The sequence below is a fragment of the Phlebotomus papatasi genome, chromosome 1 (genome assembly GCF_024763615.1).
Source record: "Phlebotomus papatasi isolate M1 chromosome 1, Ppap_2.1, whole genome shotgun sequence".
Taxonomy (NCBI): Eukaryota; Metazoa; Arthropoda; class Insecta; order Diptera; family Psychodidae; genus Phlebotomus; species Phlebotomus papatasi.
The window spans coordinates 66,079,701-66,103,565 of record NC_077222.1 but is presented as its reverse complement, the minus strand read 5'-3'; the positions used below and the strand labels follow the sequence as shown (position 1 = coordinate 66,103,565).

Here is a 23,865-nt window from a genome sequence, read left to right as displayed (position 1 = left end):
CAGATTATTACATTTGATTCTTTTTTCAGCCACCAATTGAAGAGATCTTTGATGACGAAAGGTCAGCCAGGAAGAGTCCTCCTGAGACTGAGAAGGAAGCCAAAGGAAGGGACCGGGACGTTTCGCTCTCCATGGCACCTTTGCCAATTCCTCTCGGACCTTTAGGTGGTTTTTCAGGTATTTCTATGGGTGTCTCCTCCAAAACAAACCATTACTATCTATCTATCTGTCTGCACTCTACACTCTACTCTAATTCATCTATCGATAACAAAGTGTCTAGTGTTGCAACTAATCTTTCAATTCTCTCCAGTGATCTTCAACTTCCTGCAGCTGCACTTTCTCTTCTTTCCTCTCCTTCCAAACACAACAACTTTAGTTATTCCTCTATCTCTTGAACTAAAGTGTTCCTCTGGGTGTTGAAGAAAACAAAGTCCTAAATAGAAGTTTAAACGTAACAAATAGTTCCTCTCTATTCCAGATGATCCTGGCAAGTTAGTTATTATGGCAGGTGATTCCTCAATTCACAAACAAAATGTTGTCTTATCTGTTCATTGTCGTCTCTTGCTGTTTTTTCGTAACACTTATTGCCTCTTTTCTTACAAACTTAACTCTATTTTGTGGATCAATGTGTGTGTCTCATGTAAATATTTTTTCACGTGACACGCAAACTGTGGCTTTCTTATGTATGTCTACTTTCTTGGATGATATCCCAAAACACATTTCACATCAAAATCAATAACAATTGGGCAACACTTTATTCAGAAAAAAACTCGGAAACATTTGAAAATTGGCTTAAACACTCACAAAAAGACACTATCAGAAACATTAAAACACTTTAACGGAGGACACTCTTGGGGCCTATAACTCCTTAAAAAGCACTTTGACAAATAATTAGAAAAAATACTTAAACATTTAAAATAAATTTTATAAATAAATATCTGGACATGCAACAATATTTTTTTAAAGGTTTGTCAGGGATATCATTTTGCAAGTTTTTTTTAAGGGGTGTGGTCTATTTTAACCATGGGTGTGGCTTAACATTAATAGCCGTTTTTAAATTTTAAATTGTGAGATTTAATAAAATCGGCCTAATAGAAATTGATAGTTCAAAATTTCTTTGCTAGTGGACGATGTACCCTGACGAGGCGTCGCCTAGAATGACATCTGTTTTTCGAAGTTTGAGGGGAATAAGGGTTCTTCGCAGAAAAATTAATCTCTTAAGGGTACTCAAAGGATTTCAAGGTAAAACGCTATGAAGCAAGTGCCTCAGGTTCAAGTCCTATTCGAGTCACAATACAAGGAGTTTCGGCTTAAGTGAAAACGGATTGAATGAATTAGATATGAATTGCCTACAATTGGGAGCTCTTTGTAAAATAATTTTTGAAATACCCCTAAATGTTTTACGGGGTAAATTTTAAATGCATTTCTTATGAACCGTTAGCGCTGAAAATAGGCTGAAAATAGGCTGAAAAATTGGCGCTGAAAATGTTTTGCATACATCACAACGTTTCCGTAACTTATTCCAAAAACCTCTCTTGTGGGTATGCAATTTTTCTATGTCACTAGAATTAATCCACGAGCTTTTTTCGGTCCTGAGAATTTTTTTGATAGCGGAACTCCCTGTAAATTAACTGGCGTTAAATGTGTTCAAAGTTCAAATTGATTTCAGTGGGCTCCATTGCATTTAATTAACACTATACATTTGACAAACTTTTTGAAAAATTATTACAAATCAACATTTTGAGTAAATATTAAAAATTTTGCTTGCGAGTTATAGATCCCATTCACAGTTCCCATCCAAGAAAGTGACCTTCTGACCAATGCCAGTGAACCCTTTTAAAGGGGGTTTGTGTTTTCTAGGTCCAGTACCAGTTGTCCTGCCACAGCCGCCAGAGCCACACTCAATCGGAGGGGTCCTGGTCTCCATGCCCAACGTGTGCTCTGTATGTATCGTTCTTAAGTGTCTCAAATCTAATTCTATTCGTCCCCTGTTATTTTTTTTCAACACCCTCATAGTTTCCGAAAAGAACTCAATATAAACAAAACTTTAACAGTAGAGACTTTCTTAAAGCCAAATGATAAATAAAATTAATAAAATAAAACAGAAAAACTTCCCAAAATGGCGCGTAATTAGTGATTAATTTCAGGGACTCTTTCTTGTTTCACTTTTAATTTTTCTCCCAAATTTTTTGTGTTTTAAGTGGTAATTTTTTAGCTATACTTTCTTTCTCAATTTGTTTTTTCCCACCACAGGGACGTGAACAAGACATTGCGCGCTTTATTCATGCCACAGACGAGGTACTTTGTCCAACAATTATCAATGTTGTAACAATAAACATATCTCTTGCTGTCTTCCCTATGTTTTTTTATATATAACTGTATACTTTATACTCTCTTTAGTGAAAGTGACCATATTGACCAAGAAGTTAAAGAATATTAAAAATATATATATACAAATAGTATAATACAAAATTAGGCACAGATATCACTATCATTGCAAAAGAAATTTAAATATATATAAATATATTTAAATCAATTGAAATCTTCTTTTCAATTGATAAATTGGCTGTGTAAATATGTGGATATGTCACTTAGTTTTCTAATATTTAATTGTTTGCTTACTAAAACACAATTTTTAATCAGTTTGCTCCAAAAAATAGCTCTCCTAAAATCAAAATAAAAAATTTAGAAAATCAGAGATTCATTTGTGAAAATTACCTCCATATTCTTGTGCTTTAGTGTGTCATTTTCTACCATTTTTTTAAAAATAAAAACAGAGCCACAATAGCTCATTCAAATCTTGTTTTAAACACTTCACCAGAAAACTTGCAAAAATACGATAAAAACCGTGTGCTAAATCATACAAATGGATGTTTGTCCCAAAGTATCTTGTATGTGTGTTTATCTATCAGTCCTATCTATTCGATGTTACAAGAAATATCCACCTTAGTTCTCATTTTCTCTTTTGAGTTATTTTAAACCCCTTTTGTTCTGTATACACTTTTAGTTCTCTCTTCTTTCTCTAGTCTCCTCTGTGAACTTCATTAACATCAATTAGACAAGATGATAATTATGCAATAGATTCAGAGATATTTAACATTTTAATTAATAGACTCAATAGACTCAACACTGTGAAAATTATCTGATAAAACACTCTATAAAACACCTCATAGTAAGATGGACTCCTTGGGAAATTTTATGACCACACATCTCTTAAACAAGATGATTGCGGTAAAACAATTATTTCAGAATAAGAATATTGACATAACAATTTTACATAGTTATATGTAATTATAAGTTTACTAAAGAATTTACCTCATGTATAACTAAATATTCCATAAAATAATTTAATGCAATAAAGTTGTCTGATTGGCTAATCAGGAAACACTTTGGCTCTAAAATATTTTAGGAGATTGCGTTTTTGTTTACATCTGTATATGTATGACCTTGCATTAAAGCCCAATGCACAATAGCTTTTATTTTGAAAACATATTTTTGACATTTCAATGAGAGCGAGTGAAATCTAGATCTAATCATCTTTTTCACTCTCATAGACAATTTTGAAAACATGTTTACAAACTAAAGTTATTGTACGCTAATCATTATGCGCTGGGCATTATTGCGCGTTGGTCATAATAATCTTAATGCAAACAATCAGAGAAAGAAAACTCTGCAAAACATGTCTAAAATTTAGTGTTTTTCATAAAAACTGCATTTCAACTTCTGAACAAGTTCCACTCACAAATAATTTAAATTTATGTTTCTTTCAAGAACTAATGTAGAAATTTTAAATGTGTCTTATTATATGTACACTGAGAGAAATCCGAAAAAGTATTCCGGAAATGTTAATTTTACCCTGCAGTATTGATCCGAAATCGGTGTAAATATTACCCTTTTTAGGTGTATTGGGGGTTAAAGTTATCCTTTTTCATGTTAATTTTACCTTTAAAAAGGTGTAAAATTAACATTTAAAAATGTTGATATATTTTTACACCTAAAAAGTGTTAAACTTATGAGGAAAAAAAGTTAATCGCAACCTCTTTTTTTCTCAGTATAATTCAAGACAGTGTGTGAAAATTCCCCCTACTTATATCAATCCGAAAATTACAATAATTAAAAAAGATTATCACACCCCTTGTATAATTTTTAAAATAAAAAAGGGGTGGAAAAATGTCCCAGGCTCTGCGAAGTGCTCGAACTCGTGACTTAGATGCTATCCCTCAAAAGTACTTTCGCATCATTTATCGTTTATCGGTTCTCAACCGATTTAAATCGATTTGTAAATCACTCGAAAGATGCGACAAAATAATTTTAAGAGTAATAAAAGGGGCAGATAATCCTAACCGGCTTATGTAGGTGAGATTCTTAACGTGAGCTAACTCGGAGTGCATGCAAATTCGATTTGATGCTGAAGTAGGGAGGCGCCATTCAGTTATCTTGAATCAAATTCGTGAAATTATACAAGTTTTGTATTTGAACCAAAATGTCAAGGATTTGGATGAACTGGCACAAAAGTGATATATGGGTGAAATGTAGACCAGAATGTTCTCTATAATTTTGCCGTAGAACTTGAACTCATCGATTACTCAGAAGCCAAGATAAGCGAGGTTTTTTGTTTCTTAACTCGTTTTTTTCATCCAGAGTGCCCCAAGTGTTCATTTGTTGAACTTCAACTAAATCAAAGAATTGTTGTATTTTGTGGGACTTTCCATTTAAACCCCTATTTTAAGTGTCTTGGTGGAGTAGAGGCAGTCAAATTGGCATCTGAGTGATTTCAAAGCGTTATTATGGGAAAAATCCATTTTTTCACACTTAAACGACAAAATCGGAGTGATAGCGTAGTCTGAGCGGAAAATGATGTATGGACGAAATGTAGAGACAAATGTGCTCTACAATTATGTTGAAGTAATCATCAAAATCGGTTCAGCGACAGTCGAGATAATTGAGGTTATGTGATATTGAAATTGGTTTTTCGACTGTGGCGCCCCTGGTGTTGGTCCCACGAAGTTCAAATATTCTAGAAAGTTGTAGCATTTGGTGAGATCTTTCGATTAAGCCCTCATTCATCAAAATCGGTCATTTAGAACCGGAGATATGATTTTTTGAATTTCGTGAACTTTGACCCCTCATATCTCCGGTTCTATTGAAACCACAGCGCACATACGCACCATTTTGGAAACGTCCTAGACTGGACTACAACATACTAAAATTTCATTAACTTGCACAATGCCGTTTTTGAGAAAAGTGACTTTGAATTTCGATGAATTTTGACGCTATCACAGCGCCACCTGTGGTGACTTTTTGAACTTCCATCTGAAAGTGCTCATCGAGACGAAACCAAAAAGGTAAAATTTAGGTCGCTATGTTAATTAGAACCGGAGATAGAGGCCGGTCAATGTTCGAACTTTGACCCCTTATAGCTCGGGTCAGGGGTTATGGATCGACTTAAGGTTTTTTTTGTTTGATAGGTATAATCAACGGCTACAACATACTAAATTTTCAGCCCGATGCACAATGGAATTTTTGAGTTATTTAACTTTTAAGATTTAAAAATTTTCTTTTTAAAAAAAGCGCCCCTAGCGGTGGTTTTATGAACTTGCGATGTTAGAAGGAGAAGTGGCATTTCACGAGAGCTTTCCAAAAAGCCCTCACTTTTTAAATTCTGACAATTAGAACCGGAGTTATGGCCATTTTAAGAAATTTTTTTTGGACCCTTATAGCTCGGGTCAGGGGGGTCGGGGGACCTTAAGTTTGGTATTGATGGAAAGCTCTAAGACCCAGCTATAACATACTAAAATTTGAGTCCGCTGAATGCCATAGGGGCGGAGCTATTAAGAAAACAAAAAAAGGGGGGTCTTCAAAATGGCGGAAGGAGGGGTGGGGGGTGGGGGGTCTATGCACCAAGTTGCAATTTTCACCCGATATATAACCTTTGCCGAAAACCGCAAGTCGATATCTTTTTTAGTTTAGGAGCTATTAAGCGCCAAAGAGCGGCCGGCCAGCCGGCCGGCCGGGAACGTAAAATAGCCACATATATATTCGTGATCAGGAAGTGGCGAAACACATTTTGGCCAAGTTTGAGGTCGATCGGACGACATGAAATTTTGTTAGGATTATAGTAGGTGAGATTGTTAAGAATCTCACCTAATAGATGTTCGTACAAAAATTACGTATCGGTTCATAACCGGTTCATAACCTGAAATCCAAATTTCAGCAAATCCAAATTTTCAAAAAATCCAAATTTAAGCAAATCGATAGAAAGACTTTCCAAAGTGGTTAAACTTTGATCTTCGAAAATTCGATATCGAAATGGTTTTCAGACATAGGTGTCCTAGGACCAAATATGCGCTTTAACTACCTCTAAAACGTATTCGAAAATGAAAGAAATCGTATAAGCCGTTTTCGAAATAAACCAAAAAAACATGGTTTCGGAGGGGAAGGAGAGGGGTTGGGTGAAAGAAAAACACACTGTCCTAGATAATGTTAACTTATGGTGGGGTCGTCGAAGACCGGAAGTCGATATCTCTTGCCGTTCGGCCTCTAGCCTTGTCAAAAGTTGAAAAATAGTAGATTATATAACTGCTTTCTTTTTGAGTTCGAGCAGTGATATACAAAATTACAAATAATAAATCTGGAAATATGGAGTAGATAATATAGACCATGCCAATCAATGAAGAAGACCTAAATTACAAATAAATGTGTAAAATCATCAGAAACAACTAATTAAACTTAATTTAGTTCTACGTTGAAAATGAAAATTTAAATAATATACTTTCAATCTAGAAATTATGTAACGAAAATATAGGCCACCACTCATAAAATTTTTTCTAATTGAGTGTTCCATATTTCAGAATTATTCATTTAAATTAACTCATTTTAACAACACGATATTAAAATTTTTATATAAGTTTCTAGAGGCGTGGCTTGTTTGTTACAAAGTTCTACTAGGAATTTTTGCTCCGAAGATTGAAATTTTCAAATCATAATGAAATAGTATCAATTTTTTGATTATTTATAAGCAGTTCAAAACTTTAGCTTTACTTGGTTATACACTTGAAAATGCGTAAACCAAATCCGTGGGCGGAGCTAAGTCAGGAAAAACCAATTATTTATAAAAAAAAAACATGGTTCTGATGTAATGTAAAAATTTCTACCATTTCATTATTGAAAAATATATTGCTCTTTAAAAAAGTTATTTTAAAAAAAGGCAAATAATTCTTTCTCAGAGATAATATTTTTAAAAAATCAAGGACTACAAATGAAAAATAATCCACTCCCCCTCCAATATTATATCTTTATTTTTTAGATTCTTTCTTTACTCTTGTTCCCTTAACTTCCCAAGGAGTTCTGCTATTCAGATCATGAGGAAGTTTCTGTAAAATTTGCTGTAAATATTCTATTGTGTTGAATTATCTCATTTAGTTAATCCTAATTAAATCCCTTGGTTTTACTCTTTTAAGAAACAATGGCACTCTCTCTCAATCTCTATCTCTATTTCTCTCTGTCTTTATCAATGTGGATGAGAGAAAGGAATTTAAGATCTCTATCAGTGTTCTATAGATGTATATCACATTTTCCGCGCAATTGTCAGCTACTCTTTCCCGCGCTAAAGTCACTCCAGTGCACTTAGAATTCAGCCGTTGTTTCAGATAATGACTGCCACGGTGGAAACAGTATCGGAGCAGCTGGACCTGGCTGCTATTATGCCCTCCGAGAAGGTGGTCACGGCTGTGGCGAGGTCGGTTACCCTTTCAGATGCTGACGTTGGTAAGTTTTGAATTATTTTTGTTGCTTTAGCTTCCTCTAACTGAGTTTTGTTGTGCAGCAACTGCAACCGTTCAAGTGGCTAAGCCGAACCTAGTTGGACCTGGTAGCGAAGGTGATAGGAGTGGAGACGGAGAAGATGGAGGAGATGAACTTGAAGATGGAGAAGACTTCTGGCATACTTCAGTTGGAAAATTCAAATTTGCTTTAGATTCCTTACCGCAACAACTTCAGTACATCCATCAGTTGCTTAAAGTAAAAACCGGTATCTTATTTCTCAGTTCTTCTATATTGAAAACCTTTGATTTTTAGGAGCTGCCGAATATTGAGAAACCAGACATCCTCTATCACATGCTACAGTGTCTAAATATCTTAGCTTTGCATGGAGATGCCTTATCCAAGGCAGCAAGAGATCAACGGGGATTTTTCATTTGGTGCCAGGAGAACTTAATAATCAAGAAGTAAGGAATGTTAACTAATTATTCGAAGTTGATCCTAATCAGGTTCTTGATTTGTTACAGCCTCTGGGACCTCTGCAATGCTGAACATTCCCATATCTGCGAGTCTGGAGTTCCTTTGTTGCTGCACTGCATCACCCTTCCTCATGGATCCGACGTCTTCTGGCGCATCGTGCAGGAAGCTTTCCACGATTCCGACTGGCGGGTGCGCTTCACAGCCGTAGAAAGAGTAACGGTCATTACACGCTTCATGGATTCAACCCCCCTGAGATCCGAAGTCGGTCTTCAAACTGCCCTTGCAACAGCCTTCTGTCATCTCATCGCCAGCATGGATGACATCAACGTGCATGTTGCTCAAAGGGCTACTCTGTATTTAGGAACCATCCATGACAATGCCGTCAAAAGCTTGCTGTTCTGCCTAGAGTCGCAGTTCGATCTCTTCATAGTTGATCGACCTGTTGTACTCCAGAGCGTATATCAGCTGCACAATTCGTTGTCAGATCGGCATGTTTTGGCTTGGGACTTCTTTCTCAATCGCTTCGATACCCTCTTCGTGGAAGCTCAGGTTAACCTTGAGAAGAACGGAGATATTTCCTATCTCAGAGGTATGGAGCTCTTTGTTGCATTTCTTGGTAAGATTTCTTGTCATGCTCAATTTGCAGATCTACGAAATTCGGAGAACGGTAGCGAGATCCTATCATCGAAGATCAGCAAGGCCCGGGAAGCCCTAAGTCAGTCAGATGGAACAGGGAGTATGGCAAAGACACTGAGTGCGTCTTTTGGCCCCAAATGGCCGTATAAGCGCACAATGTCAGCACCCGCCAGCATCATCCCACGCCAGGACTCGAAAATGGGTATTCCGCTGACATTTCCATTCCCGAAGATGTTTTTCAGTAATCAAGTCCCCTCCACAACAGAGAAGGAGAAGGTGTACAACCGGCAAATATCAGCGCCAATTCTCAAGCGGAAGAGTTCACGCTTCGGACTGGGTCAGTTTCTCCTTTCGGGAACTAATCATAGTCACACTTCTTCAGTAGCCACACAGCATTCTCACTCACACCACCACCATTTCGCTCATCCCCATCCGCACCACAGCTCGCCCGCTTCGCAGTCGGGCTCGGGTACGGCCCCCTCGACGCCCAATCTCACCGCCGCCCACCAGCATGTCTATCAGTTTCCGGCGCCGGGCGCTCCGGCGTCCGGATCAGCATCGGGGGCGCCAGGTAGGTGGCTAGAGCATGCGTAGTCAGCTCTCGATCTGGGCCAGTGACGACCTATGCCAGCCAGCTTTCGTGGATACCCCACAAAAAAAACAGACAAACTACCGCATTACTACACCAGAGTGCCGTCGCACACTTGAGTGTTTCTTTCTTGTTGTTTCAACTTCCTTCCCTATTTATGTTACCCACTTACAACCCATCTTTTCCTACTCTCCTTTACCGCGTTCTAAAGTGGGACCAGTGTTTTTATGCTGAAGCTGTTCTGTGTTTGATTTATTGAAAACCGATTCTTTAAAGTGAAGGCATTGTTCCTTGAATGAGATGAATCCTGTTGTTTCTTAGATTTCTTAGAAATGTACATTGCAATGAAGACGCTTCTTCACCGCTCTCCTAACTAACATTTTCTTACCAAATTCAAAATGTAACGTCAGGAAATGGTAACTTTTACGTTACAAAAGTTACTTCGAGCGTAGGTAACTCGGGTAATGTGAGTCTTAAGTTGCTTTGCTATAAAACTGAGGTGAGGCAAATTATGAATAATAACAATATTGATGGCGCATCGCTCCATAGAGGAAGTTAGGCCTTCCCTCAAGGGGGATTCGGGACATCCATTATTTCATATACAGGGATGGTATTGTTAGTCCCATGCTCCGTAGAATCAAATGGAATGAAGCTCACTGGATACAATTCTAACACCTTTAATGCCAGAAAAATTCTTGATGACCTAAAGGGGATTCGAACCCGAAACACTTCTATCATAGAACGAGTGCTCTATCACTTGACCAATTGAGTGTGCTTTCACTACATCTAAACAAACTATGACACTACATCTTAGCAAGTTAATCTAAGCAAATTAGCACTAAGACGACCAAGAGAATTGTGAGTGACAGATCGGCTGATTGGCACTGATCATTCACTTGGATGATCGGCAGTCGAAGTGAGCTGTTAGCGATAAATTTGCTAACCCCCTTAGGATTAACAATTTCTTTTCTTCTTTGAGTAATAAACATATAGCCCTATCCGGTAGTTTATGAAAAAGGTTTCAATACAAATATAAAGTGATCATTTTCAATATGGCCGACTGTAAAATGCCGCTTTTAATCTTATCTCAGAAGGATACACGTTAATTGAACCGCACCTTCCGGATGATATTCAATTTATCAAATCCACCTCTATAGAAATTAAAGAGCGGATCAATGAATTAACAAATTAATTTATCAATCACCGCAATCTCAGCTAATAATAGAGATATGGTTGTTAAATTTTCAACCGTCCAAAAAATATCACTGTTGTGGCCATAAAGATCTCTGAAGATTATCTTCATTAGCTCGTACCATTTAAAAAATCAATTTTACAGCCTCCCCGGGTCAGATACTTTTTTGTTAAATATAGAAAAACTCTGGGAATACCTCAAAAAACCACTTTTCCACCTTTAATTCCCCTTCCGATTATCCTATATGTATACAAATTCACCCCCTATAAGTTCTTTATTTAGTCACATCTTTAGTTTTGGATCTTTTTTTTTATGTTCTTTGTGAATCCCGCCTCGTTTTTAGTTCGATGTCTTCTTCTACTCTCTATACATATTTTCTCGAATCTGAGAACTTTGTCATCATGAGTGTTCTTCTCAGTGTGATTTCGTGACTCTATGTAGGTGTACCTGTGTCTCTGTCAACTGGGCCGGTATGTGATGAACTCTTTAACCACAATTCAAAATGCAGACAATAGAAGTAAACGAGAAATCCGCTTTTATGTGCCATTTGAAAATAAGCATATTTTTTTCTTGCAGTATAAGACTCTTTTCTTCTAATTCCTCTTCCCGTAGAAAGATGTCTTTTAGACTTTTTTTTTGCATGATAAACACAGCACGGAATTTAACGTGAGTTGCGCTTTTTGACACAGATACCACTCAACACGTTATTTATCGAGAGATTATCAACCATGTTGTCTTAGCTGAGTGACCTCTTGTAAAACTCCCACTCGGTGTCACGTGCATTGGAGCACAGGTAGTTACTTTGGATCTTCTTCTTCCTCTCCACAGATGGGCATTTCCATTCATTCGGTGGAGCAGGAGAGGATACTCTCTCCAGTTGTCTACATCGGATTATCGATCTCGAGGAGCAGGATAAGGAAACCATCCACCTGTTGGTCTTTCTACTCATGCAATTCATGTCTAGATCTGACCAAGCTTTCCCAGCCGAAGAAAATAAACCCATGGCAAAAGCTCAGTCAATTGTCCTGAGGCACTTGTACCTTCTCTTGGGATTTAGTCAGCATGAGAAGAACTTCCAGATGTCCCCAGGCAGACTAAGGAATTCCACAGTCTTCAACGTTTTCCTGGCCAATCTTCCCCAAGTTCTGGATCAGAATCATCTCATGGGGTGGACCCTTTTACCAACTGCTCTGCAAGTTCTTCTCTATGCTCCAAATCCCATGAATGGGTCATCAGCACCAACAGCTGAGGCTCAGGCCAATCTGGCCTATACCTATTCCCTGTGGTACTTGGAACCACATCAGAGGAGAAACTGGTTGATGGCAGTGATTGTGATACTCTACAAGTATCAGTACACTCAACCACCCTTCTGCACCCAAATCAATCACATCATTAGGATTGTGCTCAATTGCTTGGAATCTCAATTTCATCAGTGCAAAAGAATTCCAGCCACAGTAATTATGGATCTTCCTGTGTCAGCACGATCCCGGGGTAAACATTTTTTTTTCTATTTTAATGACTCTTTTTATCATATTTACCTTTGCAAATAATGTGTTTTTTAAATCTCCCTAATTTTATGGATACTAATTAGAAGCCATAGGAGAAAGTACTCTCCCTTCGAACGTTCATGCCTTCGAATAATGTAAATTTCTTTTACTTTTCCTAAAAGACTTACACATACTACATAATTATCAATAACACTAATTGATTATAAGATAACTAATATTTAACTCTTTCGCGTCTTTAGGGTCATATATGACCCGGGGAGAAAAAGAGAAAACCCTCATTATTTCACACATTTTGACTTTTTCTTTTCAAGTTTCTTTTTGGCTTCATATTTCACTTGTGATTTTTGACAAAAATTTTAAAGTGCTCTATTTCGGGAAGAGGCCAAGATATTTTTTGCTATTTTTTTTTTAAATCTGACATGTAATTTTATTCTCTTTAAAGGCGTCTCCAAACTTTCCCCTATCATTGTAGGAAGCAACGTCAAAATAAAAAAAAGGCAATTTGTTTATGAAAATTGATTCTAGTGTATAGACACCATAAATCGACATACTTTTGATTTTTTTTAAATTAAAAAGTATATTATTAACATTTTTTTGTTGAACTACTTAATTTTTTTTTTTTTGGAAATTCCCCAAAACAATTGAGTAGTTAAACTCAAAAATGATAGACTTCTTTTCAGGGAGTATAGCACCACAGTAGTATTTACCAAAAGGAAAAATATTGAAACTTTTGGATTTGGTATTTAAAAAAAAGAGTCCAAAAAATTTTTTTTTGTCAAAAACAAAACTTTAACATATATTTGGCACATATACTATATTTTGAAAATGTTTTAGACTCGAAATATATAAATAAAAAGTCCAGTACGACTCTGATAGTATTAATTCCTAAAAATTTCAAACACAGTGAAAAATATGTAAAAATATGTAAAATTTCAAATTTAATGTCAAACTTTTAAACTACTTTTGTCGAGTAACAATCTGAGTCAATTTTGAATGAGTGAAATAGTAACTTCAACAAGAAAAATAACTTAGAATATTGCAGACATGACATGTGTTGACTCTATTGGAGTCGACTGTATTTTTTTCGAAAAGTAAAGTGATCAAAGTCTAAAACATTTTAAAAAAAAATAGCGTATATGTACTAAAAATGTGAAAAACTTTTGTTTTTACCAAAAAAAAAATTTGAACTTTTTTTTCTTTTAAATACCAAATCCAAAAGTTTCAATATTTTTCCTTTTGGTAAATACTATTGTGGTGCTATACTCCCTGAAAAAAGTCTATCCATTTTTGAGTTTAACTACTCAATTGTTTTGGGGAATTTCCAAAAAAAAAAATTAAGTAGTTCAACAAAAAAGTGGACCCTCTTTCTTTGAGGGAATGTAGTTTTTTATGTTAATAATATACTTTTTAATTTAAAAAAAATCAAAAGTATGTCGATTTATGGTGTCTATACACTAGAATCAATTTTCATAAACAAATTGCCTTTTTTTTATTTTGACGTTGCTTCCTACAATGATAGGGGAAAGTTTGGAGACGCCTTTAAAGAGAATAAAATTACATGTCAGATTTAAAAAAAAAATAGCAAAAAATATCTTGGCCTCTTCCCGAAATAGAGCACTTTAAAATTTTTGTCAAAAATCACAAGTGAAATATGAAGCGCGTCACGCCATCTTTGAGACTGTGTATCTTGGGCTAAGAAATTTTCCGATGTAAAAGAAAAAATATGTATATATTTATTAAACTTATGCAATTTAGAAAAAGTATGAAAATATCCTGGATTTACCTCAACTTGAAAAGAAAAAGTCAAAATGTGTGAAATAATGAGGGTTTTCTCTAGTTGGCTGGGTGCTCATTTTTCGTTTGAACCTCTATTTCGAGGCTAAAAAATAATCTGAGCAAAAAGTTGTATATGAACAAAAATGTAGCTAATAAAATTCTCTATCAAACCCATAAATAAGATTGTTAAGAACAGTTTTAGTTTTCGAGATATTCTTGATCAAAGTTGCTACAAATTTTGATTTTTACATGTTTTCTGACATTTATGGGACTACAGCGCCCCTGGTGTCGGTTGTACTGAGAGATATCCGAAAAAGTTAAATAACATTCCGGAAATGTTAATTTTACCCTGTATTATTGATCCGATATCGGTGTAAATATTACCCTTTTTGGTGTAATAGGGGTTAAATTCATCCTTTTTCATGTTAATTTTACACTTAAAAAGGTGTAAAATTAACATTAAAAAATGTTGATATATTTTTACACTTAAAAAGTGTTAAAGTTACGAGGACAAAAAGGTTAATCGCACCCCCTTTTTTTCTCAGTATGTAAGTCTCTTAGGAAAACTAAAACAAAATCACATTATTTGAAGGCATGAACGTTCGAATAGAGAGTACTTTCCCCTACTTCCCCAAAGAGCATTTTCTGACTAATTCAAACCATAAACAAAATCTGGGATTTTGATTTTTTCGTCGCCCGTCCAAGTCTTGCTAATTGGGATGATTCTTGGGAAACTTCGCATTTTGTTCTCAAGAATCAGGTAATTGAAAAAGTTGGAGGGAAAAGTTGGATCATTTCAGTGATAAATAACTTTCATAAATACAAAATAATTTGACAATAAATAAATATGTGGACATGCTGTATTATTTTGAATTAGCCAATACCCAAGAGACACTAGATTAAGTTAGTTAACTTGAATATTACAGGGAGTTCAAACTTAAGTGAAAACGGATTAAAAGAATTTGATATGAATTGCCTACTATTGGGAGCTCATTTATAAAATAATTTTTTAAATGCTCCTAAATGTATGCAAATATTTTTCACGTGGTAAATTAGAAATACATTTCTTATGAACTGAAAAATTGGCGCCGAAAATGTTTTGCATGCATCACGGCGTTTTCGTAACTTATTCCAAAGACCTCTGCTGTAGGTATGCAATTTTTCTGTGCCACTGGAGTGCATTCGCGAGTCTTTTACCGGTCCCGAGATTTTCTTTGAAAGCGGAACTCCCTGTGGCACACAAATAAATGAGTTAAGAAAAACTTTAACTGTCTGATCCGACAGATCTTTTATATTCTCGCCCTCAATTTTTAGACAAAGAATGCAAAAAAAATGTCAGAAATAGAAATATTGAAAAATTAAATGATAAATAGGAATAAGACAAGAAAGTAATATAAAATATTGCAAATTCAAAACTTCAAAAAGACTGAAGTCTTTATGAGAAAAACAATTCTTGTTTTGTAGCAAAATTCCCTGGTTTCAAACTGGATTTGTAGAATACAGTAGAGTCTCCGCTATAGTCCATATTTGGTTCCAGATTTGACACTTGGGTCGCACTATAGTCCATATCATTTTTTAAAATTATCAACGACTTTTAGTATTGAAATTGCTCGACGGCTTCCACTTTCTTTGCAATTGTGGTACTTGTCCTTGCTCTCTTCATTATGGATCACAATTATCACAACTACTCATTAAAGTTTGCCAAAAATATTAAAATAATTATGACAACATTGCATGTCGCGTACTAAAAAACATAACCTCAGTGATTTGATATCAACGGTCGATAAATTGTGGACTATAGAGCGATGGCCTATAGCGAGACTCTACTGTATATAACGTCGCTTAGATCAGCAATTGTCGTAATTTAGGGGAAAGCGCGCCACCTTCTGACACAGAGGTGTGCAAGAACCGTTTGAAACAGAACAAACGTCAAATGAAACTTGTACGTCAATGGTCAAAACGGTACCTGAACAAACTTATTTTGACGTTTATTCGGTTTCAACGGTTCTGGCGGTTCTGGCACACCCCTGTTCTGAAAACTCAAGCTTCGGACAACTCATTTTTTTCTATGTACTTCATGAATTTTACTCATAGTTTTTCTAAAAATAATAAATGGGTTAAATTCATTTAAAACACATTGAAAAATGAATTGTTCGAAGCTTTGGTTAGTCGTCCGAAGGTAGCGCGCTTTCTCCTACTCTTCACATACAATTCTTGTATAGTCCGTGCATTTTCATATTGCTACAAGAACTTCTGATATAGGACAAGATGAAGTTACAATAATTGCAGATCTGAGCGACAATAAGGAGCATCCTACAAAATACACTTTGTTGTAAATATTTTCTTTCTTCCGAATGTGGCTCATATAACTGCTGGAACTCAAACATAGATAGAACTAGCTAAAAGGCCTTAGCTAGAGGTACAACGGGTACAACCATGTACGGTCATGAAGACGTCGTTTAAACTTTAGTATACTCCGTTAAGGCTTGTACACATTATTAAGAGCAATTTTCGCCAAAAATTGCTTTTTTGAAGGAAATTACCTGCAATGTCGTAGGTGGAAACGTCAAAGTTCTGCCAAAAAAAGCAATTTTTGACGAAAATTGCTTCCAATGTGTAGAGGCCTTTAAGAGAACGACTAAAATTTATTTAGTTTAAAAGCAATACAAATTGATCAATTGCCAAATCAACGACATCATAGCTATCAATTATTTATTATCATGTGATTTATGACCACAAGATGACAAAGCGTTCCAGGATTTGTGAAGTACTCGAACTCGTGACTAGAAAAAACTTCAATATGGACATAAATTCCCCTAGTGTGTAGAGATCATTAGATGCTATACCTCAAAAATATTTTTGCATAATTTACTGTTTATTGGTTGTCAAATAATTTAAACCGATTCACGAGTTTCTCACGTGTGAAAAAAATCGAGAAACACATTTTAAGTTCACTAAGGAAAAATACAGTCAACCTCTCTAAAATACTGTACATTTCTCGATTTTTGTACTCACGTTAGAAACTCCCGAATAGCGGAATATATCCCCTGGGAACCCATATATTTTTCAGAGAATTCACGGGGAATTTGGGGAACCTGTATGTAATTTCGGGGAACCATAAACACGAACCATTCTGATTTTTTATGAGTTACCCCTTATTTTATGATAAATGAATCGAATTGAATTATCTGAGGTTCTTTGCACTATTCTAATAAGAAATAAAGAGTTTAAAAAAGATTCAAATTGGGGGTTTGACCTTTCCTGTGACATCTGTATTAGATTTATATCTTTACATTTCTTTTAAAATAAGCAGCAACATTTAAAAATCCGTAATTTTTCAGAGTGTGTACATAATAGCACTTCCATTTATCCCAATGATATTTATGATCCCTCTCAGCAATTCACTTTAATTAAACATTCACAAGAGAGGCGTCGTTTTGTTAATTGTCCAGCAAATTTCTTCTGCCATTCACTCAGTGCTTCATTAGTCTGCGGATATTTACACCTTAATTTTTTGGGCGCAATATCGGGGCAGATAATGAGACAAATTTTAGGCTGATGTCACAATGATGAAGAGTTTGTTAACTCCTCTCGCCTGATAAACCCATAATGAATCAATTAATCAAATCTCATTGCTTTTCCTTCCATGCAAATTAACCGTTGCTGCGGCATTTTCTTTCAGTTGAAATTTGTGACAAAGATCTTAATGCCAATCAAGGGAGTGTTACTCAATTAGGGGACTAACAATTTCCTCCATTGCTAATTACTTTGCAGACGTTAGTCAACCATCTTTGGGCACTGACCCCGATGACAAGATCCAGGAAACTCCACCAGCTTCTCCAATTTTAGTTGCAGCTGAGTCATCTGGAGCATCTTCTAGGACTAAACCTACTCCTAAAGCTACTTTCCGGAAATACCACGATTCGAGCTTGGAAGCCGATGATACAGAATCAGAACTCGTAGCCATTCCTGAGAGTGATTTGTCGGACAGTACTCTGCATGGAAGTAGTGCTCCAGGATCTTTTGATGATCCTCTGCATTTCGAGGAGATCTGTGCTCCTTTAAAGCCGGAAATCTTGCGAAACAAAGCTACAGCCCATGTAACAACAGCCAATCTCGCCACAGCTCACGTGGCGATGTCAACTCTTACTCCCGGAGATCGTGTGGAGGAAAAGACAGAAACTACAATGTCGAGAAAGACTCAAAGGACCATTGTTGCATCTGGTGCTAAAATCAATGAACCGGTTGTACATAAAACCACAACTTTGGAATCAACTTCTGTGACAACAACCAAATCTTCAGTTGTTACAGTTCAGGATGGAGTTAAGCACTTAATTGCAGCTGGTCAAGCCAAAGAACGAGCCATCCTGAATCCCCCAGTTACTGTCCAGAGAGCTGTTGTTGTCAGTCAAACAACAGTTGTTAAGGAGCCAGAAAAGAGTACAGGAAATGAACCAGATTCTGGAAGTGAAGCAAAGAAGGGTACAAGCAACTGGACTGAACAACCAGCTCCATCACCAACTCCTAGAACTCTAGGGAGACAGAAGAGGGTCATAGAACCTAGTATTACTCCAGCTAGCACTCCAACATCCAATGCTGGACTTCCGTCACCATCCAATGAGGATACAGCCAAAGGAAATAATTCCAAGGCAATCAACAAAAAAAGCTTCAAAGTTATTGAAAAGCCCGAGAGCTTTGGATCTCCTGATTCTCCCCTCTCAAAGATGAGTATCATGACTCAGCCATCACAGGACAGCAGTGATGGCTTACTGTCGCCAAAGAGCATCCAACAGCTGGAGATCCCTACTCCTGAGCGTCTCCTCCCTATTGGTCAGCATGGAAAGGAAGGGATAGCTATGTTGGCTGAGCGTGTTAGGGAGGCTCTGACTATTCCTGAAGTCTGTCACATCAAGCAGGACAGCCTAGAGAAATCTGATGTAGGTTTCCTCAGAAGCTAATCTGATTATTTCTATTAATGGTTATAGACTTTATCGACATGATCGTGGCTCGGGACGTGGTGGTGGCGTTGCTGCATTTGTTTCTATTAATTTTGTTGGTAAAATTGTTAACCGTGGGACTTTTGATCACCTCGAATTTCTTATAATTACACTTACTGCTAAAAATTGATCTCGGGGACTATTGCCATAACTTTAATCCATTATATTCATTTCATGATAGTTGGTGATTTATACATCAACTTGTTGATTTCATCTCCCATTTGTAGGGAACTCAAGCACTTAATCAACTTCCGCAGTCTTCATTATCCACCCCTCAATCCTACACGAGTGAACGATCTTCTTGACATTTTCTTAATAAGAGAAAGTGACATTTGCCTTGTCTCGGAGTTTGGTCAACAGCATGTGCCTGTCATCTGTGACCATGATCTGACTTTTATTTCACTTAGGATCCCATCTACTCGTCAGCCACTTCAATTTAAATGCGTGAGATCCCTCAGGAAAACAAATTGGGATGCTGTACTCCGCGACGCTTCTCAGTTGGACTGGAACTTTCTCGGTATTATTCCTGACGTGTCTGAATCAATCCTACACTTCAATTCACTTGTTTCCTTTCTATATGATAAGCATGTACTGGTCAGTAGAATTTTAATTCCCCCGGATTCTGCACCTTGGCTGAACTCTGCCATTGTTAGCAAATCTAAGAAGCGTGACAAATATTACGAGCGCTGGCGTCGCAGTCGCTTGGAGTCTGATCTGCTTCAATATCGTTCGCTTAGGCGTGCTGTAAAGGGGATGATCACGTCTTCCAAGAAATATTACTTTTCCAGTCAGCTTAATCCGAACCTACCTTCGAAGAAGCTTTGGAACAACATCAACCGGTTAGGAATTACCGCTAACTCATCGAAAGATAGCCCGAAGGGTTTCACCGCTGATGAATTGAATTATTTATTCACTGGTGGTGATTTGCCTCCTAGTACCTCGATTCCCTTGCCCTTCATCTTTTTCCTTCAGATGCGTTGATACTAGTGAAGTGCTCTCTGCTTTTTCGAAGGTCACTTCAAACGCCTTCAAACACGATGGGTTCCCTCTCGGATTCCTGAAGGGTCTACTTATTATAATTCTACCATATATTTGTGAGGCTTTACAACTTCTGTATCACCTGTTCCTATTTCCCTGACTTGTGGAAGCATGCTTTGGTTATACCTATTCCCAAAATTTCGAATCCTTTAGCTGTTAGTGATTTTCGTCCTATCAAGATCTTGCCTTGTCTGTCCAAGCCCTTGGAGATAATCATGAAGAACCAGATTGAGGATTCCGCAATTCCAGATTTTCGGAACCAGATTCAGTCTGGTTTCCGCAAGCATCACAGCACAACTAGTGCATTTTTGCGTGTTAATCATGACATGTACTCTGCTTTAGATAATAAGCAATTTGCCCTTTTAATTCTACTCGATTTTTCTAAGGCTTTTGACAGCATTAATCACAACATTTTTCTTTCAAAGCTTCAACAATTTTTCTATTTCTCCTTACCCAGCATTAAATTGATCGAATCTTACCTTGTTGGTAGAACGCAATCAAGAAGGATATTTCTTTACCTTTACCTCTCTCCAAAGGAATTGGACAAGGGTCCGTTCTCGGACCACTTTTTTTTTCCTTTTATATTAATGATCTTGCCAATACCCTCGGAAATCATAAATTTCATTTCTATGCAGATATGACTTGCAAATTTATTGTTTTGGCAATAATAATGCTCCGGACGTCTGCTTCTCTGAGGCGAATTGCCTCCTAAGCTCAGTAAGTTGCTGGGCTAGTTCTAATGAACTGCTCTTGAACCCTAAAAAGTCCCAAGCTTTGATCATCTCGTGTGGGAGATCCCGTCCTTCTCCTAGTCCTCTTAATCTCAATGGTGAAATTATCCCATACGTCCATAAGGCTAAAAATCTTGGAGTCATTTTCAACGATTCTTTGGCCTCGGACGATCATATCTCCTACATCAGTAGGAGAGTGAACTTTTCCCTCTATACGCTTAGAAGACATCAATTCTTCATCCCTCAGGATATTCGGCTACTTTTAGTTCGTGCCCTGCTCCTTCTTTTTTCCTATGGTGCTGAGTTATTTTTTTCGTGCGATAAAGCCTCGCTTCGGCGCTTGACCATAACTTTTAATAAATGCATTCGTTTCATATTTTCACTTCGTCCTTACGACCATGTCTCTCATTATCATAATGTAGTATTGGGTCAATCTCTCCCACTCTTCCTGCAGTCACGAGCAGTCGATTTTTTATGTCGAGTGCTTCAATGCGGTCAGCCTGGTTATCTGGCTGAGCTACTGCAGCCGATCTCGTCTACCAGGTCTTCCTGTGTCATCGTCCCCAGGTCGGGGAACCTCATTCTTCATTGCTGACTCTTTGTCATGAGGGTGACTCTCTGGAATGAGCTACTCATAGAGAAGAAGCAGCAGCGGCTCATTCGATCCTTCCTGTCGTGTTGGCTACTTGTCTTTCGTTTTTTTTTTCTCTTTTTACTTTCAATTTTGTACAGTATATACTTTTTGGTATTTGTTTTGCTCAGATGGCTTATACAACCTACGAAGGAGCATTTTCACCGTTTGGCTCTGGAGGTTGGTCACCAAAACTAAGACGGCGGTGGACGCTAACCCTATCTTAAACCATTTATAACTCTTTGTGCTTTCAAGAGGACTTTTCTCAATAGCACTTATTTTATTAATAATAAATAAATAAATAAATAATAAATAAATAAATAAATAGATAAATAAATAAAATAAATAAGTAGTATAAGAATTTTCTCTTTCCAGAGCGATCAGAAACCATCCAGCAGAGGAAGTTCTCCAAGGAGGCTAATCAAACAAGTTGCCCTGGTTGAGTCCCCTCCCAGTGATCTCCATCAAACTGTCCTGAGAGCTGTTACCCATGAACCAAGAGACCGAATCTCTGGAACAAGGACTCCCGAGCAATTCAGAATCCAGAGAGCTCGAGCAAAAAAGGTTTTCCCCGAACCCTCAACATCTCTGGACCGAACAACAGCAAAGTATGCTGGTTCTTGGCAACCTTTGAACTTCAAGCAGGAAGATTCTGAACCCGAAGATGACAGTCATCATTCCCAAGCTTCAGAGAGTCGAAGAGTAAGTCAATTCCTCTGTTCTCCGAATCACTTTTACCAACCCAGAGAACTTCTTTTCAGAGCTCCTATCGTGTTGGAGATGACTGCGTTTGCGGAAGATGCGGAGAATGCGGTGCAGTCCTTGAGGAATATAGTGATGAGGAGATTGGCATCCTCATCATCATCTTGGGAACTTTTATTCACAGGGAACCCACCCTGGCCGCACCTTTTCTCCCAGAAATCCTTCTGGTTGTCTCCAAATTTGCCATGCAGTTCACATTCCCATGGCAATGCGAGAGCACTACCCATCTTCCAGGAGGATCCCAATCTGTTGCTCACCAGTTCATCCGATGTGTTCTGCATCAGTTGGCTCCCAATGGAGTTTTCATCCAAATGTTCTTGACTCAAGCTAATGGTAAAGTTCATTGGTTGTCCCTAGGTTTTTCAGATCCTTGAATCCCTAATTTCTTTGCTCCAGAAACCCACCGCAGGAAGTTCTTCAAGAGCGTTGCCCAAGCCCTAATGGACTTCAATGAACTAAACCCAACGAGTCCCATTCATCTTCTAGTTGAAAGTCTAAATTCAAAGAAGACTCTTCCTCTAGACACCCTTCCAGTGACTCTGCGCAACCTGGCAGAGTATCTCCAATGCCTACCATCGGACATTGGTCCGGGTGTTTGGTCTACAACCATTCAGGGCATTGATGCCCTGTTCCGTCGTCTGGTTCTAATTCTGCACAGCCTTGAAGAGCCAGAAAGTTTACTGGACATCATGGTGTGTTTATTGAAGATTCAGGGAGTCTCTAAGGCAGTTTTAGATCCATTTTCAAAGGTTCTCAGCTTTGCTGTTCAGAATCTCACCTTGAAGCACAAAATTATGCAGGATCTCTGTCTGTACAGCAGCAGAGCCTTCTCCCGGGAACGTGATAAGCTGCAGCTTTGCCGTCAGATGGTCTTTGAATTGGTGCAAGCCCTAAAGTTCAAGACCAACATTCCTGACGCCAATCTGCTGCTTCTGGTGGGATTTGTCTTGCAAGATGCTGGTGGAGCTGTTCCACCAGGCATTGTAGCAGGGCTTCCTGACCATCCACCAATTTACACCAACAATTCAGGCGAATGCATGAGGCAGTACTTGAATGACGTGATGGACTTCCTGGCGGACTTCCACACGCTCAGCAAGATTAAGAACTTCAAGAGTGGAAGTGTAGCTGCTGGTTTGACTGAGGATACCCTCGGGGGCGTACTAAAGGGGGCTGTGGCTCAATACCTAGCTCTAGAGATGTCACGGGGGAATTCTAGAGACAACAAGGCAGTAGCCAGGTACCTTCCCTGGCTCTACAATGCCCCTTCGTCACTTCAGCAAGGACCTAAGGAGTTCACTGAGTGCGTGGGACACATGCGACTGCTCTCATGGCTTTTGATGGGATCCCTGACCCACACTGCCCTCATGGCTCAACGCAGCGGACCCATTGGACAGCATGGTGCTTCAGTTCACTACCATCTGCAGCATCCTGCTCACACAGTCACACAGCCTGTGCCTCAGGAGGCCAGTTGCCACATCGCTGATCATATTCAAGTGATCTTTGCGGGATTTGCTGAACAGTCCAAGACTTCTGTCTTGCACATGTCCTCTCTCTTCCACGCCTTCACACTGTGTCAACTCTGGACAGTTTACCTAGAGCAAGCTTCATGCACAGCAGCCCCATCTTCTGAGCCTCACAATGTTACCATGTCGATTCTCCTGGAGTTCTGGGCAAAGGTCACACCCTGCATCCTCCAGCTCATCACGCATTCCAAAGTTGTGAGTATCCAAAAAAAAAACTAAACCAAAATCCCTCCTAGGCTAATAC

The 23,865-nt window shown here is 37.9% G+C and overlaps 1 protein-coding gene across 22 annotated transcripts in view; it reads left to right on the top strand.

Moving 5' to 3' along the window:
• LOC129810289 (protein unc-79 homolog) overlaps positions 1-23,865 on the top strand; it is a 28,463-nt gene that overhangs the window by 4,126 nt on the left and 472 nt on the right. For 3 of the 22 annotated variants that reach the window (XM_055860745.1, XM_055860661.1, XM_055860726.1), the window contains 15 exons: positions 30-177; positions 479-508; positions 1,861-1,943; positions 2,254-2,298; positions 7,638-7,767; positions 7,826-8,019; positions 8,077-8,225; positions 8,286-8,827; positions 8,885-9,076; positions 9,140-9,445; positions 11,484-12,146; positions 17,714-18,876; positions 21,712-22,038; positions 22,098-22,431; positions 22,495-23,816. In XM_055860745.1, coding sequence (XP_055716720.1) covers positions 30-177; positions 479-508; positions 1,861-1,943; positions 2,254-2,298; positions 7,638-7,767; positions 7,826-8,019; positions 8,077-8,225; positions 8,286-8,827; positions 8,885-9,076; positions 9,140-9,445; positions 11,484-12,146; positions 17,714-18,876; positions 21,712-22,038; positions 22,098-22,431; positions 22,495-23,816 — 5,628 coding nt within the window. Of the gene's footprint in view, positions 1-29; positions 178-478; positions 509-1,842; positions 1,944-2,253; positions 2,299-7,637; positions 7,768-7,825; positions 8,020-8,076; positions 8,226-8,285; positions 8,828-8,884; positions 9,446-11,483; positions 12,147-17,713; positions 18,877-21,711; positions 22,039-22,097; positions 22,432-22,494; positions 23,817-23,865 lie in introns of all 22 variants that reach the window. The other 19 variants (XM_055860701.1, XM_055860753.1, XM_055860683.1 and 16 more) reach the window with 18 other exon arrangements.